This window comes from Pangasianodon hypophthalmus, chromosome 17 (assembly GCF_027358585.1).
Source record: "Pangasianodon hypophthalmus isolate fPanHyp1 chromosome 17, fPanHyp1.pri, whole genome shotgun sequence".
Lineage (NCBI taxonomy): Eukaryota > Metazoa > Chordata > Actinopteri > Siluriformes > Pangasiidae > Pangasianodon > Pangasianodon hypophthalmus.
The window spans coordinates 3,258,355-3,271,684 of record NC_069726.1 but is presented as its reverse complement, the minus strand read 5'-3'; the positions used below and the strand labels follow the sequence as shown (position 1 = coordinate 3,271,684).

At 39.1% G+C, this 13,330-nt stretch overlaps 1 protein-coding gene across 3 annotated transcripts in view; it reads right to left on the bottom strand.

Moving 5' to 3' along the window:
* Positions 1-614: 614 nt before the first annotated feature.
* Positions 615-13,330, bottom strand: part of usp25 (ubiquitin specific peptidase 25) — a 28,537-nt gene continuing 15,821 nt past the window's right edge. Inside the window, exons 19-26 of one of the 3 annotated variants that reach the window (XM_026943825.3) lie at positions 11,965-12,123; positions 10,685-10,780; positions 7,878-8,056; positions 7,029-7,107; positions 5,640-5,719; positions 5,174-5,297; positions 3,152-3,347; positions 615-1,475 (exon numbers count right to left, since the gene is read on the bottom strand). In XM_026943825.3, coding sequence (XP_026799626.3) covers positions 1,297-1,475; positions 3,152-3,347; positions 5,174-5,297; positions 5,640-5,719; positions 7,029-7,107; positions 7,878-8,056; positions 10,685-10,780; positions 11,965-12,123 — 1,092 coding nt within the window. In that variant the 3' untranslated portion in view covers positions 615-1,296. The remainder of the gene's footprint in view (positions 1,476-3,151; positions 3,348-5,173; positions 5,298-5,639; positions 5,720-7,028; positions 7,108-7,877; positions 8,057-10,684; positions 10,781-11,964; positions 12,124-13,330) is intronic. The other 2 variants (XM_053241406.1, XM_026943828.3) reach the window with 2 other exon arrangements.

Below are 13,330 nucleotides of genomic sequence, written 5' to 3'. Positions count from 1 at the left end.
GTAGTTGTGACTTAGTGTGTGAATGTGTGTGCATGGTGACCTCTATGGAAGGGTGTAACATCCAGGATGTATTCCCACTTCATGACCAATGTTCTCGGGATAGGCTCCGTATCCACTGTGATCATGACCAGGATGAAGTGCTTAATGAAGATAAGTGAATGAATCAAACTGTAGCACTAAATCGAACTATACTCTAAACCTGCATCGTAGTTTCTTGGAAGGAGATATGCACAGCAATTCCCTAGCAATTGTAAATAGAGACTTAATATAATATTATCATGGTCAGCATAGTGTTTAGTATCAAAGCATGACTGTGTCACATCCCATGAGGCCAAAGTTCTGTGTGGCAGGAAACGTGGCCCCTTCTTTCCCTGCAGGAAATGTTTTGAGGAATGCACAAACGCAGCACCTACTCCTGTTCACTGTAGAGCAAAGCAACACGTAGTGAACGTTTGGATGGCGAGTACGGCTGTGAAAGCTTATCTTATCGTAGAACTGAAGCTCTTATAAACAGCCTAATAGATTGCAAAACTCTAATATCATGTTCATGCAAGGAATGTTCCCACCCAATCCCTTCTTCCAAGAAATGTGTCACACTTTCATTTGAAGCCCACTTAATTCAAAATAACAAGCTTTAATTGAGCAAAACAGGTATCTGGCCTAAAAGCGCCATAAATAAAACTTTATTCTCTCAATGTATTAACAAGCCGCGAGGCGTGTCCCCGGCTGCCTAGCACAGCACTTAAAACTTGAGAGTTTCAGTCCTCAGGTCAAAGACCTATACACACATCTCTATACATCTCGAGCCATCTCTGACTCTCCTGGTCTTCACGTTCAGTCCCGTCCTTTAGAAAAACAAAACGAGTGCGATAACGCTGTAATAAAGGGGTGGCTGAGCAGCAGGTCTTTCCTTTTTACAAAAAGGGTAGACTCATGAAAAAATGTGATTGTTGAAAAAAAAAAAAAAAAGCAAATTAAAAACAACAATAAAATAACCAAATACATTTTCAACCTCGCTTGATAAAGCCAGAGCATGCTGCAAATTCTAAGCTGTGAAGTTTGTAATCCCATTTTGTTAACGCTCATTTTCCTTCTCCTCTGTGCCATATTAGCTTTAAAAGATGAGCGAAATCTCCAAATGCTAGTGATAATGATACGGATAAAGATGATAAAAATGAGAACTAAAGAGAAGTAACAGCTGAAGCAGCCCTGCTTTGGAGGAAGGCTTTGGGGGATGGTGGTGGGGGCGGGAGGGGGTTTGGGGAGGTGTTGGGTTAAGAGAGGTCCGTGAAGAGCTCATCTGCCGTCAGCGGGTGTTCGGCTGAGCGTGAGGGAGGCCATGACGCGGCCGAAACGCTCGCACAGCTCCAGGGTGGAGTACGATGGAAGCTTGGGTGGCTCGCAGAAGCTCCTGATCTCTGTAGAGCAGTCGAGCAACTTGGGGAGGAAATCGGTCAGTTTCTCTTGAAGATTAGCTGCAAAGAGAGGACAGGAATGTGTTTAGATACAGAACAACAATAAACAACAGATAAGTGGCCCAAATTCTGTGGTGATGTGGGCTGAGCCAGAATAGTTTGTCAACAAAAGGCTGCTTTTCACTGAATGTGAAAATTCTTTTTAAATGGCATTAGTGAGTTCAGGGGTGTACTCGTGTTTGGATCAAGGAAAGAAAAAAACCCACAAGCCCACATCTTTGATGCAGACTGATTTAACACTTTCAGGTAACAAAGTATGAATGTGTTTTCAGCTTTGAGAAATACGAAGCAGTAAACCGGTCATCTAATTTCATGGACTGACGGCAAAACATAGTAATAAACTATAAAATGATCAAATAAAACCGAATGACAGACAATTTACACACACAGCAGGATGCTGATTGGTTTGTGAAGTAGCTCTATACAACATTATTATTAATTAATTAGCTGCCTCACGTGTGCCTTTTAAAAACTGAAATGGGTTTCCATGTGTGCCTGTTTTAAACCCTCAAAATGTATAATGCATAGCTAGATGTTTTTGCAGTAAAACTAGGGATGGGAATCTCTAGGCAATCTAAATCAAACTGCAGTTACGTATATTTTTTATGCATCTCAATTTTTGATTTCTATAGCCTAAATTATTTCCCTCCCACTACAACTCCCTGCTATTTGTAAAACTAGGCGTAATGTATTTCTATTAGGGCTGTCATAACAAATTTCACTGTTTGAGTACTAATCAAATTTTTTGTAATATTTACATATGTTTAATATCTAATGCGCTATTTTATGTCACCTAACATAAGTGTACTGAAATGCAAGCTTTCTAAAAATTTTACATTATGTATTTTACATTATACATAAATTTGTATTATGTAGGAATGTTTCACAAAAACCAAGTTAATGATGTTATATATCTAATATAGCTAATAACTGAGAATTTTTCCCTATCTGAAACCCACTATTCATATTTTAGACTGTTAGACATCATCAAAATCATAATTTCGGTATAAAGTGAAAATGCTGTGGGTCTTCAGGCAACCCCACATTAATTCAGTTCTATCATATAAAACTTATTTTATGCATTAAGTAATAATGTGTTTCCTTATCCCAAATATAGTTTATTAGCTGATGTTTGGGGGGGGGCAAAAAAGGACTAAAAGAGCTAAAAAGGTTTTTTATGAGAAGTCATTTGAAACATAATAAACCCTAGTGTGACTTTTATATCTAACTGTAATAAGAATTTACTCTGATGTTTGTGTAGAAATTATGTTTTGAGGAGAACATGTGAGAATTTAAATGTACAGTTTCCTTACTTAGTACTTAGCATTTTAGCATTTTAGTTTCAACGCAAAACTAATGAGGCAAATTTGACAGTTACAATTGGTGTAAAAGGGTAACGGGGAACCAACCTATATTTTTTTATATAACTTTATATAATATATAATAAATATTACTGGTTTTATCAAATTTTATATAATTAAAGAGTGGGTATGCTGAGAATCTCCACCTGCACTTGCGAGTCCATGTGTTTAGTTCCAGTGGTGGTCAGTTGTGAATGATCACTGTGAGAAGTTTTCTTATGTTGTCCTTTTTTTATGTAGTTTAATATATGTTAGATATTAGCTTCTTTATGTCTCTTCTGTATGTGCCTTCAAGAAAAAATTTACAACACTTACGCTCCATCTCCTGGCCCAGATATGAGCACCAGCGGTTCCTCATGTCCTCCACAGCCACCATGTCCTTCTCCTCCATCTCATCAAGCAGCAGCAGAGGGATGCACGGCACCACCAGCTCGTTCATGATGCTCAGGCCATTGTTCACCTCCAGCTCCTCGCCGCTCTCGAACATGGCCGCCGCATGCTCGTTCAGCTTCTGTGGACATCATACATGCACACAAATGCACATTATGTACCTGTACCATTCAGAGTAAAGCTCTTGGCTTGTGCACATCTCTCCAAAGTATTCTCATCTAGCCAGAAATGATCTGGAGCGTTTTTTTTTCGTTATTGACGCAAAGGCTGACGTGCCTGCTGATGCGCTCGCAGCCGTTCTCAAGAGCCCTGCAGCACAAGCAACCTTGTTGACCTTGCAGGCCTCTGCGAGTCAACTGCGGAATTAGCGAATAGGCGTGTGTCGCATTAAAGGGGAAAAAAAGCAGCACAGTACATTAGCTATGTCAATGTTAGCAGTATTTCCAATTAAAGCAGAGCAGCGGGGGAAGTAGCCAGGGCTTGAGCATGAGCCAGAGCCCCTGCACAGCTCCAAAATGGTGGAGGTGAAACGAGGACAACGGCACGGTAATGTGTTTACACTCACAGCAGCGTCTGCTTCCTAGTCGCGGCCCGATGATTACATTAGAGCACAATAGACGTTTAGGGTTACTGGGTCCACACACACACATACATACACAGGTCCCATAGTTCTTAGAAGGAGAGCGCGCGCGCGCGCGCACACACACACACACACACACACACACACACACACACACACACACACACACAGAGTGGTGCGGCTGATGATTATTCGATAAAACTAACAAAACGGACAGGGAATCCAAACACAACAACCCCCACAACCCCCATCTGCTTTTAAGTGTGACAGTAACTGCAAACAAACTTATGACTTATAAGATCACTTTAGACACACACCCCTTCCAAAAGCAAAAGCACTATAGTCATTAAAGTGAACCACTTTTAATGAGCTCAGAGAGGGAGAGAAAAAGGCCAGAGGGATTGTCTACGGTTCCCATGGGTCAGCAGTATGATGAGAAAAACACAAATTGAACCAGTATGATGTGTTTTGGTAGTTTCTGTCTTTCCTCTTATCTGATGGAAGGGCCTCATGGATTCAAAAACAAAACAGAGCATTTGACACTTTTTGTTTCCATTTCACAGAGACTCCATAAAAGCTCTATCAAGCTTTAGCATACACTTAATTTCAGCTGTTCATTTAAACAGTGTTCTCTCTCTCTCTCACACACTCACACACACACACATCAAAATAAAATACTTGGCTTTTCTTTACTTGATCTTTTCAAGCACATCTCATATTCCAGCCAGGTTGGGTTACACTTTTGGGTTTTGAATTAAAATGAATTGCATCATCCTTCAATTATTTGGGTAATATAAACTAGGGCAGTGGGTGTGTTAGGTGTGTGTGTGTGTTAGTACTGATTAATGCGTTGGCAGAAATTCAATGTCATCTTTGCACCAGTAAAATCAAATGATTAATGGATTAATAAATTCCAGACTTTTTTAATGGTGACACAGTAAATTTTAAACAGTTTTTTAACCACTTCCAAGTTTCACAAAAAAAACCCTGAAGTATCTTACGCTCCTTGTGCAAACCGTTGTTGAAGCATGTACTTCACACAGTGGTTTACTATTTTATTTGCTTAAACTCTTCCAAATTAGTCAAATTAATGACAGCGTATCCTACAAGCATGTGCTTGTTATAGTTCAATCCCTGAACACTCATAGCTTAACTTTTAATCATTTTAATCATTTTTATGTATTTCTGAAGGAAAATGCTGCTCCACACAGCTGTGCAGCACATATGGGAGGGGGGATCTGGTTCTGACCTTGGGCCAAAAGGCCGCGCTGGAGCTGAGACACACACATGCGCACACACGCACACACAGGCGCGCACACACATGCGCACTCACACACGCACCCACACACAAACACACACTCACTCACCAGCAGGCACTCTCTGCGATAATGGCCTATGAGCTCTTCATCATGCCCTCGGTACGGCCCTTTGGACAGCAGCTCTTTGTTGTACTGATACGAGTACACCAGGTACATCAGTGCCTCCACGTAACTGGAACAGAAGAAAAGAAGAGCACGATGCTGCTATAATCAACACTTATACAGTTATTTTATAGTGAAATGGACCCTGGTGTATTATCAAACACAATGTGCTGAACGTGATGTGTTATTATTATTAAACTGTTTCTGATCTGGTTGTATTTGGCATTGTGACTGTTACAAATAAACCATAATTAAATGTACTAATTAAAAGATTTACATTTCTCACTAGGCCTCAACCCTGCCCTTGACAATGGAAGTGCAAGAACATAACAGAGGTTACGCTGCCCCCTGGTGGAGATTAAAAAAGCAACACTGCATCCTTGGGAAGGTCAGTTTTCTCAGTCATGTTTACCTTTTCTTCTGAAAGAGCTCAAGGCCAATCATTAGGAAGATTGTAGTCTCGCGGAAATTTCTGTAGTCCTGATGCCACATCTACGCACACAAAACTACAATCAGCTCACATGAACACAATGAGTAACAATATACCAGAACAATATAGGACATTAAAGGAACACTCCAGTGTTTTTCTTTCTTGCATCTGTAACATGGTTGTGATTACCAAAAACAAGAAATGACATGTCTTCCTGTACTAAGGGAAAAAAAACAGAAGACCTGTTTACTCAGTACGATGGTGCACGGATGCAACAAAATCTTTGGGAATGTATAAATAACCGGGAATGTATAAATAAACAAATTTTTTTACTGTATCGCTCCAGTGTCAAAAGCATTGACAAAACTCAGTAAGAGCAGCTTTCTCATTCTCATTCCAGTCTCAGATTCCTCAGATGGTCCTCCCACACCTCACAGAGCATCTGAAATGTACTGTATACTTATCCGGCCACAAGCTTTAGAATCTTGTGGGCTGCAATCTGATTGGTGGTAGCACTTCTGCATGTGCTTACTGTGGTTTAAAGAACTTTTTAACACTAACACTATGAGCTTTTCCAAAGAAAATATGATGTACACTCTGGCAGCCAGTTCAACTCAATATCATTTTTATATAACGCTTTTATCAATAGACTTTGACACAAAGCCGCTTTAAAGCAATCTGGATGTAGATTTAGAGGCCACAGTGGCAAGGAAAAAAACGTCCCTGAAAGGAGGAAATCTTGAGTAGAACCAGACTCAGACACTGGATAGGGTGATTATAATTCATTACTCTTCCACTGCTGTAGTACTATAACGTTAAACAGAACTCAGTGTGTTCAGAATGTTCAGTATGAATACATTGTGAATGAAGAGTCCTGTGATGAGCACAGGACAGTCTTTATGATTACAGCAGCAGTTCTTAAGATAGGTCAAGTCGAAGTGCAAAACATATTTTTTAATATTAAAATAGAGGCTTATTGTGTCCAAATAAGCCTCTTTAATGTAGGTTGCATATCTTTTATAAACCTGTACTGCAGGTTACAGACAATAGCTTGTCATTTGAATATGTTTGCATTTGTGTATTTCTAAAATTATGCTAATTGAAAAGCAAAGCACCAGACTTTTTAGTGAAGCTAGAAGTCTGGCTTCTGAGACTAGCCTCATTCATACACCTTTATTAACAGTTTAAATTGTAACGTTTGTGTTATATATAATATAAATATTCATTTGATGGCGATGAAACTATGATTAAATATATAGCTACATGGACGAACAGCTTAGCAAAGCCTTAAAGCTTAAAATGACTAAACAATAAGGATGCAGTACATGGATAATAACAATCTGTGTCTACTGGGGGAGAAAAACTGCTGACCTCGTATTCCTCCATGTTGACTTCGTCGGGCTTGATGAGCTCGAGCTTGGCGCGCGCCACCTTCATGATGTTCTTACATCTAAGGGAGAAAGCATATCGTCATTAGAGCTCAGTGTGTGCAGCGGGGGTGACTCACAAGCTAATCTGAGAAATGAGATGGCTAGATGGCGAGTCGTGTCCCGAGGCCTCATGCCTGAGGCTATGAATCATTCTTTATTACTGTGAGCAAAATGGAAACTGCGCTCCAGAGCTGTGTGTTTGGGCCACGCTCGCATAAATCTAATTACGCTCCTCAGAATAGAGGAGGAGGAAATCAATTCACTTAAAAATATGGCTTGTGTGGCACACTTGGCATGGTACAAGCCCACAGGGGGAAGGGACCGGGCATTCAGGAGCAGAAGCGGCAGAGCCATATTTTGGTTTGTGAGTAGATAAAAACAGATGGGCTCGGATTTTTCTGCCACATCCCACAGAAAAGTATTTCAAGTGGTCCAGCCAGAAAATAGACATGCTGTCTCACTACCAGACCATCATGAGTTATTGCGCCGGTGACTGGAATTGTCTGGATGAAGTAATTTTGCTAGTAAATTTAGTAATTTAGCTTCTTTTGTCTTTTTATCATTCATTAGTAAATTCGAAAGTAGTTATTAGAAATAACTTATCATTCTTATCATCATTCTTATCATTCATTAGTAAATTAGAAAGTAGTTTTACTTTTACAAAATTAAGCTGATGTTAACCTTAGGCTAATGGTAAAATTATTTTACATGTTATAGTCTGGAAAATCTAATATTTAAATATAGTCTGGAAAATACAAGCTTTATAATACAATACAATGCAGCTTTTTACCTCTCATCAAAGCCGAGGTTTCTGTCTGCGAACTGCATGAGCAGGGTTCTCTCCAGAATCTTCTTGGGTGCCTGGTTCTGGATGAAGTAAACGATGATGTGCTGTAGCCGATGATCGTTCTGAGGTGCCGTGTCTTCCTGCGCTAACCGCAGCAAACGAGTGTACTCGACTTTAAGTGCCTGACGGACAAATGAGAAGAGAAAAGGATATGAACAGAAGAGCAGAAGAAAGAAAAGAACAGAAGAAAGAAAAAAAAAAAAAAACAATCAGGGATATCTGACAGGAAACAACTATCTGTTAAAGTTGTCAATCATTAAACAAGAGTGGATTCATATATATATATATATATATATATATATATATATATATATATATATATATATATATATATATATATATATATATATATATATATATATATATATATATATATATATATATATATATATATAGATAGATAGATAGATAGATAGATAGATAGATAGATATTAGTTAAATGGTAGAGAAACTGCAGTTTTCAGCCTGTAGCCAATATAAGCAACAGAAGCAGAACAGATGGCAGGAAAGAATAAATGCACTCTTTTGTTTTTACACCAGTCAAAAGTCAAAAATGTCACAGAGGAGCATTTTGCACATCTCTGTAGGTATGTGTATATTTACAAATTTGTGGTGTGTGTACTTGCTTGATGCTGTGCTGCTTCAAAAAGTTGCTTAGCATAAGTGCTACAGTGGTGCAAAAGTGTTGCTAGCTTAAAATGGGCTTTAATGTGCTTGTATACAACTTTCTACTATCAAACAAAATGGTACAGGCTGATACACGAGAGGACGACCAGGAAAGAAGTCACTTCAGTTTTTGTGATTGCGGACATTCAGATTTATGTATGCGGTTAACTAAGTTCAAGTACTCCCAACGTAATCACACCTGACCGACTGCAAAAGAAAATTCAGAAATAGCTCAGCTGAAAAGATCAACACAGTTCTCTCTTTTGCAGAAAAGTACAAGAAGCTAATAGTAAGAAGTGAATCATGAAAATAAAACACCACCAATCAATTATGGTATTTATTCCGTATCACTGCAAGATACTCTACCTACAACACAACATATATAAAGTATCAAACTGTCTTACATTCTGTAAGCGCACATTAATAAAACTGTAAAAGGTATACATTTCAGGATGTACTTATGGTTATGAATGGATATCAGTCATTAGACATCTTTCTTGACGGACTGAAAAAACAGATGGCAGCTCTCGCTGGGACTCAGAAATGATCCAGATCCCAGCAGCGAGAGTTGTGAGAGTTTGACCACAGCTGACGATTTATCTGTCAACCGCTATTCCAGCACAAGCACCGTCACAGCCCACTGAAACAGACGATTAATGTCTTAAGAGATGTCAGTCATCTGACTCACAGTCAAGGTGGCACTGCCAATCAACAAGACATGTCAAGGCAGGACAGATGTAGCAAAATCTAGAACAATTAAAAAGGGGGAAGATGCAGGCAGCCAAAAGGCAATTAAAACCATGGCTTTAAAACAAATGTCAAAAAATTAACCAAATGTAACAGTGACTGTAGATGTCCTGACAGTATACGACTACGAACGAATTGCTGTGCAACAATCTTGATTTAGGAATATTTCACAAAGAAAAAAAAATTGAGCTTCCTTATTTTTATACAAACAAGCAACAGTTCACCATTAAACTAGACATATAGCTGCAGGCAGCAATCATCAGGGTCCAAGCACTCCTTCACAAGCAGTTCGCTCTCTGTTGCCAACTTGTGCACAGTTACATAGAATACTAGAGGGTAGCAAGATGGAAATTATACTGACGTTTCTTGACATTCCAGTGTTAATGCTGTCAAGTACTTGCTGAAACCTAGCTGATCAAGTGAACCAGATTAGCAGGATGTTGGCTACAATATTTCAGTTCAGCTGGACAATGTTATGGTGTCCCATATTTAGATGCATGTGTCAGAATTGGAATGTTATCAGTACTGTACATTTTCATCAAATTTGTTTTATCAAGAGGGAGAACCAATTGAGCCTCACTTACTCTTTGGCAACAACACTGGAAACTTAGGGTTTTACAGGCAAGACTTGAGACGATTGAAGAAAGTACTGGGAATCGCACTGAGGTTCTGACTATTGCGCTGGCTATCAAGCTGAACAATTTAAACGTCTGTGGGAAAATGTTGTGCCTGCAGCTTTAAGACCAACAAAAATAAATTGTGTTGTATCTCGCAGGAACGCAAAACGCTGCACCCATCTAGTGGGAACAAGTATCATCTATTTGCAATGACTTACGGTTTGGCCTGCATGAATCCATTTATGTTGAAGGAGAAGAAGAAGAGGAGTAGGAAGAAGAAGAATCGCAACAAAAATAATAGAGTTCCAACACTGTGCGCTTGGATCCCTAAAAATCCTAACAAAAACAATAAGATTTCAGCATTAAGCGCCTGGACCCCTAACTATGTTATCCGACTAACTTCTAACGTACAAATTCCACATTCAGTCTTGCGGCCACGTCTGCTGGTCAAAATTAAACCAAATTAAGTACGGAGGAAGAAATTAAGTCATGCTTCATTGCTGAGCTTATACAATTTTTATATCTTTCGTCCATTTTTATAGATAACAGTGTGTCATACAGTTTCAGAAACTCCATCTGCTGAGATTGGTGGTTTGAGGCATGCACTTGGATGAATTCAGCTAAACTGTTTCTTTAAAACCTCACACGAGTGAACACACACACAGGTTAGCACAGTCACTGGGGCTGCAGTCTTACAGGCACAAATAGTACGAAAAGTACCTTGAAGAAGGCTGCTTCGGGACCAGACTTGTCATACACACTCCTGGCTTTGCCAATGGCCATTATAATACCCTGCATGTTTGGAGTCATCATTGTCTGCCCAAGGAAGGAAACCACATTAATACCATATTGACCCGTAATCTATCCTCAGCAGTCACACAGGGATGCTAAGCACATTACGACTTTCAGTCAGTCAGTGAATTCATCACCACACAAACATGCGCAGACATACACACCACAGCAAACTTGCTGCACTACGACAACAGGAAAAGTCATGCAGAAACCTAATGAACAAATGTCTTCAGTGCCTAATCCACTCAAACTCATGCTGTCTAGCAGTCTCTACCAGTCTAAGAAGGTAAACACGGCAGGGGAGATCTAAAATCTCTTCATGTGCATCTCTACAAGACTTCATGATCGTTACTTACACAAGATCTAAAGAATAAAACACATGGGCCATGCTGTTATAGGAAAATAATTTAACAGTGGGGTGGCGTGATACTTGACAGTAAGCAGAGTTACTGTTACCACCCTGAAGTTGATTATTTTCCAATAAGAGCATGACCAAAAGTTTTTCTTTCCTCATACACCACAGCAATTCGCCAATTATTAAATTTTTCATTAAAGAAAGACGCATCAAACTTATCAATTACATTTAATCTAGTGGGACCTCTGCAAAAAAAAAAATTAGCACTTACTTTAAATACAGTGGCTATAAGTGTTTGTTCCCTCACCAGCCTCTACTTTTTTTCTCTCTCTCGAAGTTAATAAGACAAAAAAACAAAAAACAAAACAAAAAAAAAAAAGCATATCATGTTACTTGAGAAACCACTAAGTACAACGTCCTCCATCATAAGTCTTCCCAGTGGCGCAAAAGTTACAGCTTTACCTCTGGCTGTTACAAAATGTTGACACTGGAGTCTCCTTCCGTAAATGCTTACATCTCCTCACAGAAAACTTCATCATATCAATGATTATACGTTTTTCCTCAGTGTTTACTATTAGACTATCTGGACTACATCCGAACTACATTTCAGTTCTGCATTCCAATACAAGCATTCCTGTGAAATAATTACATGCTAAAAACTTTTTTCAAACTCAGAAACCTAGTCTGATGAGCTAAAAGAAAGAAAGGTTGGTCTGAGCACATGTCTGCTATTTTTAGCACATTAAGAAGCACAAGAGCTCTGTAGATGCAAACAGGCTGTTAATGATGCAGCTGCTAAACAGCTCTGGAAAACCCCACATCACACACAAACACCAGCAGGAACGAGCGCTACCTCGTCATCGTACCCCCCCTCTTGTGACTGAATGACGAAGGTTCCTACATGAGGGATGGCCACCTCCACCACCCGATGGGGAGCGACTGCGGTGGAGGCGGCGCCATCCTGTGCAGGGTCAGGGGGAGGGGTTTGGGCAGGGGATGCATGGGACTCCGCCTGCAGGGACAGAGGTGAAGAAATGGTGCGAGAAGAACAGACACAACAGAGACAGAGACAGACGGTGAAAGAGGAACAGCTGGGAGAAATGGAAAATGAGGACTGACATGAATAAATAAATATATGCATAAATAAATGAAACCCATTAGCATCCAGGTCACAATGTTCATTCGCAAAGATTAACAGGAGACATCAAACTGCAGCCTCGAGGATAAATGATCCCACAAGCAGAAAGAAGACTATAACTGGAGAAAAATAATTGTTCTTGGCTGATTTAGCTTATAAGATGTTACAGAAACAATCAGAAATGAAGAAAGTGCAAACACCAATAATAGCCAAGTAATTGACTATAAATCCAGCTCTGAAATTATGACATATTTATTCTACTCCCCAAGGCCCAACACAAAGATTCAATATTCTGAAGAGACGCATGTTCAGTGGCACAGAAAAAAATGACTTATTATGAGGGATTGAAATGGAAATCCAGGACAGTTATTCAAGCATTATTATTATTTGTTTTTAATAACTACTCAAGAGGTTGCACAAATCTACAAAAAGAAATATCATCCAGGCTCAATGTAGAAAAATGACAACAACAAAAAAAAAAATCTAAAATCAAGTGCTTCAAGTACTTGGTGAGAACCATGTTGAAATGTTTTCTCAGAGCAGACATGATAATCTCCAAGGTCACCAAACTATTTTCAAGCTAAAAGTAACTAAACACTGGTGGAGTTTAAAGCAAGTTAGTTAATGCTGGCTAGCTCTCTCTAGTATGTAACTTCAGGGATTTGGAGACCTTTGAGATCGGAATATTGCTGTACACATGGACACGTGTGTTTTTTTTTTTTTTTTTGGCAACAAGCTAGCTAGCTAATATTAGTGATCATGAGTTTTATGATGGATTTACTTTCTCAAACTGTTGTAGATTTAACCAACTAATGCGTCTACACTGATTGATCTGAAGTAAATACAGTAAATACTATAAACTCATTTAAAGCAGTGAAGTGTTTTTTTTTTTATTTAACATAATGTTAACATAACGTCCTCTGGAACTCCGGAGTTAAGGGGTGAATAAATAAGGAGAACAAGGAAGTAAATGAAAGCAAAGTAAGTACATAAACAAAAACGCAGGTCAATGTGATGTTCGATAAAATTTTAGGAATGCTATAAAGTAACACCTGATCTAATGATGTACTGACCTGGGTGC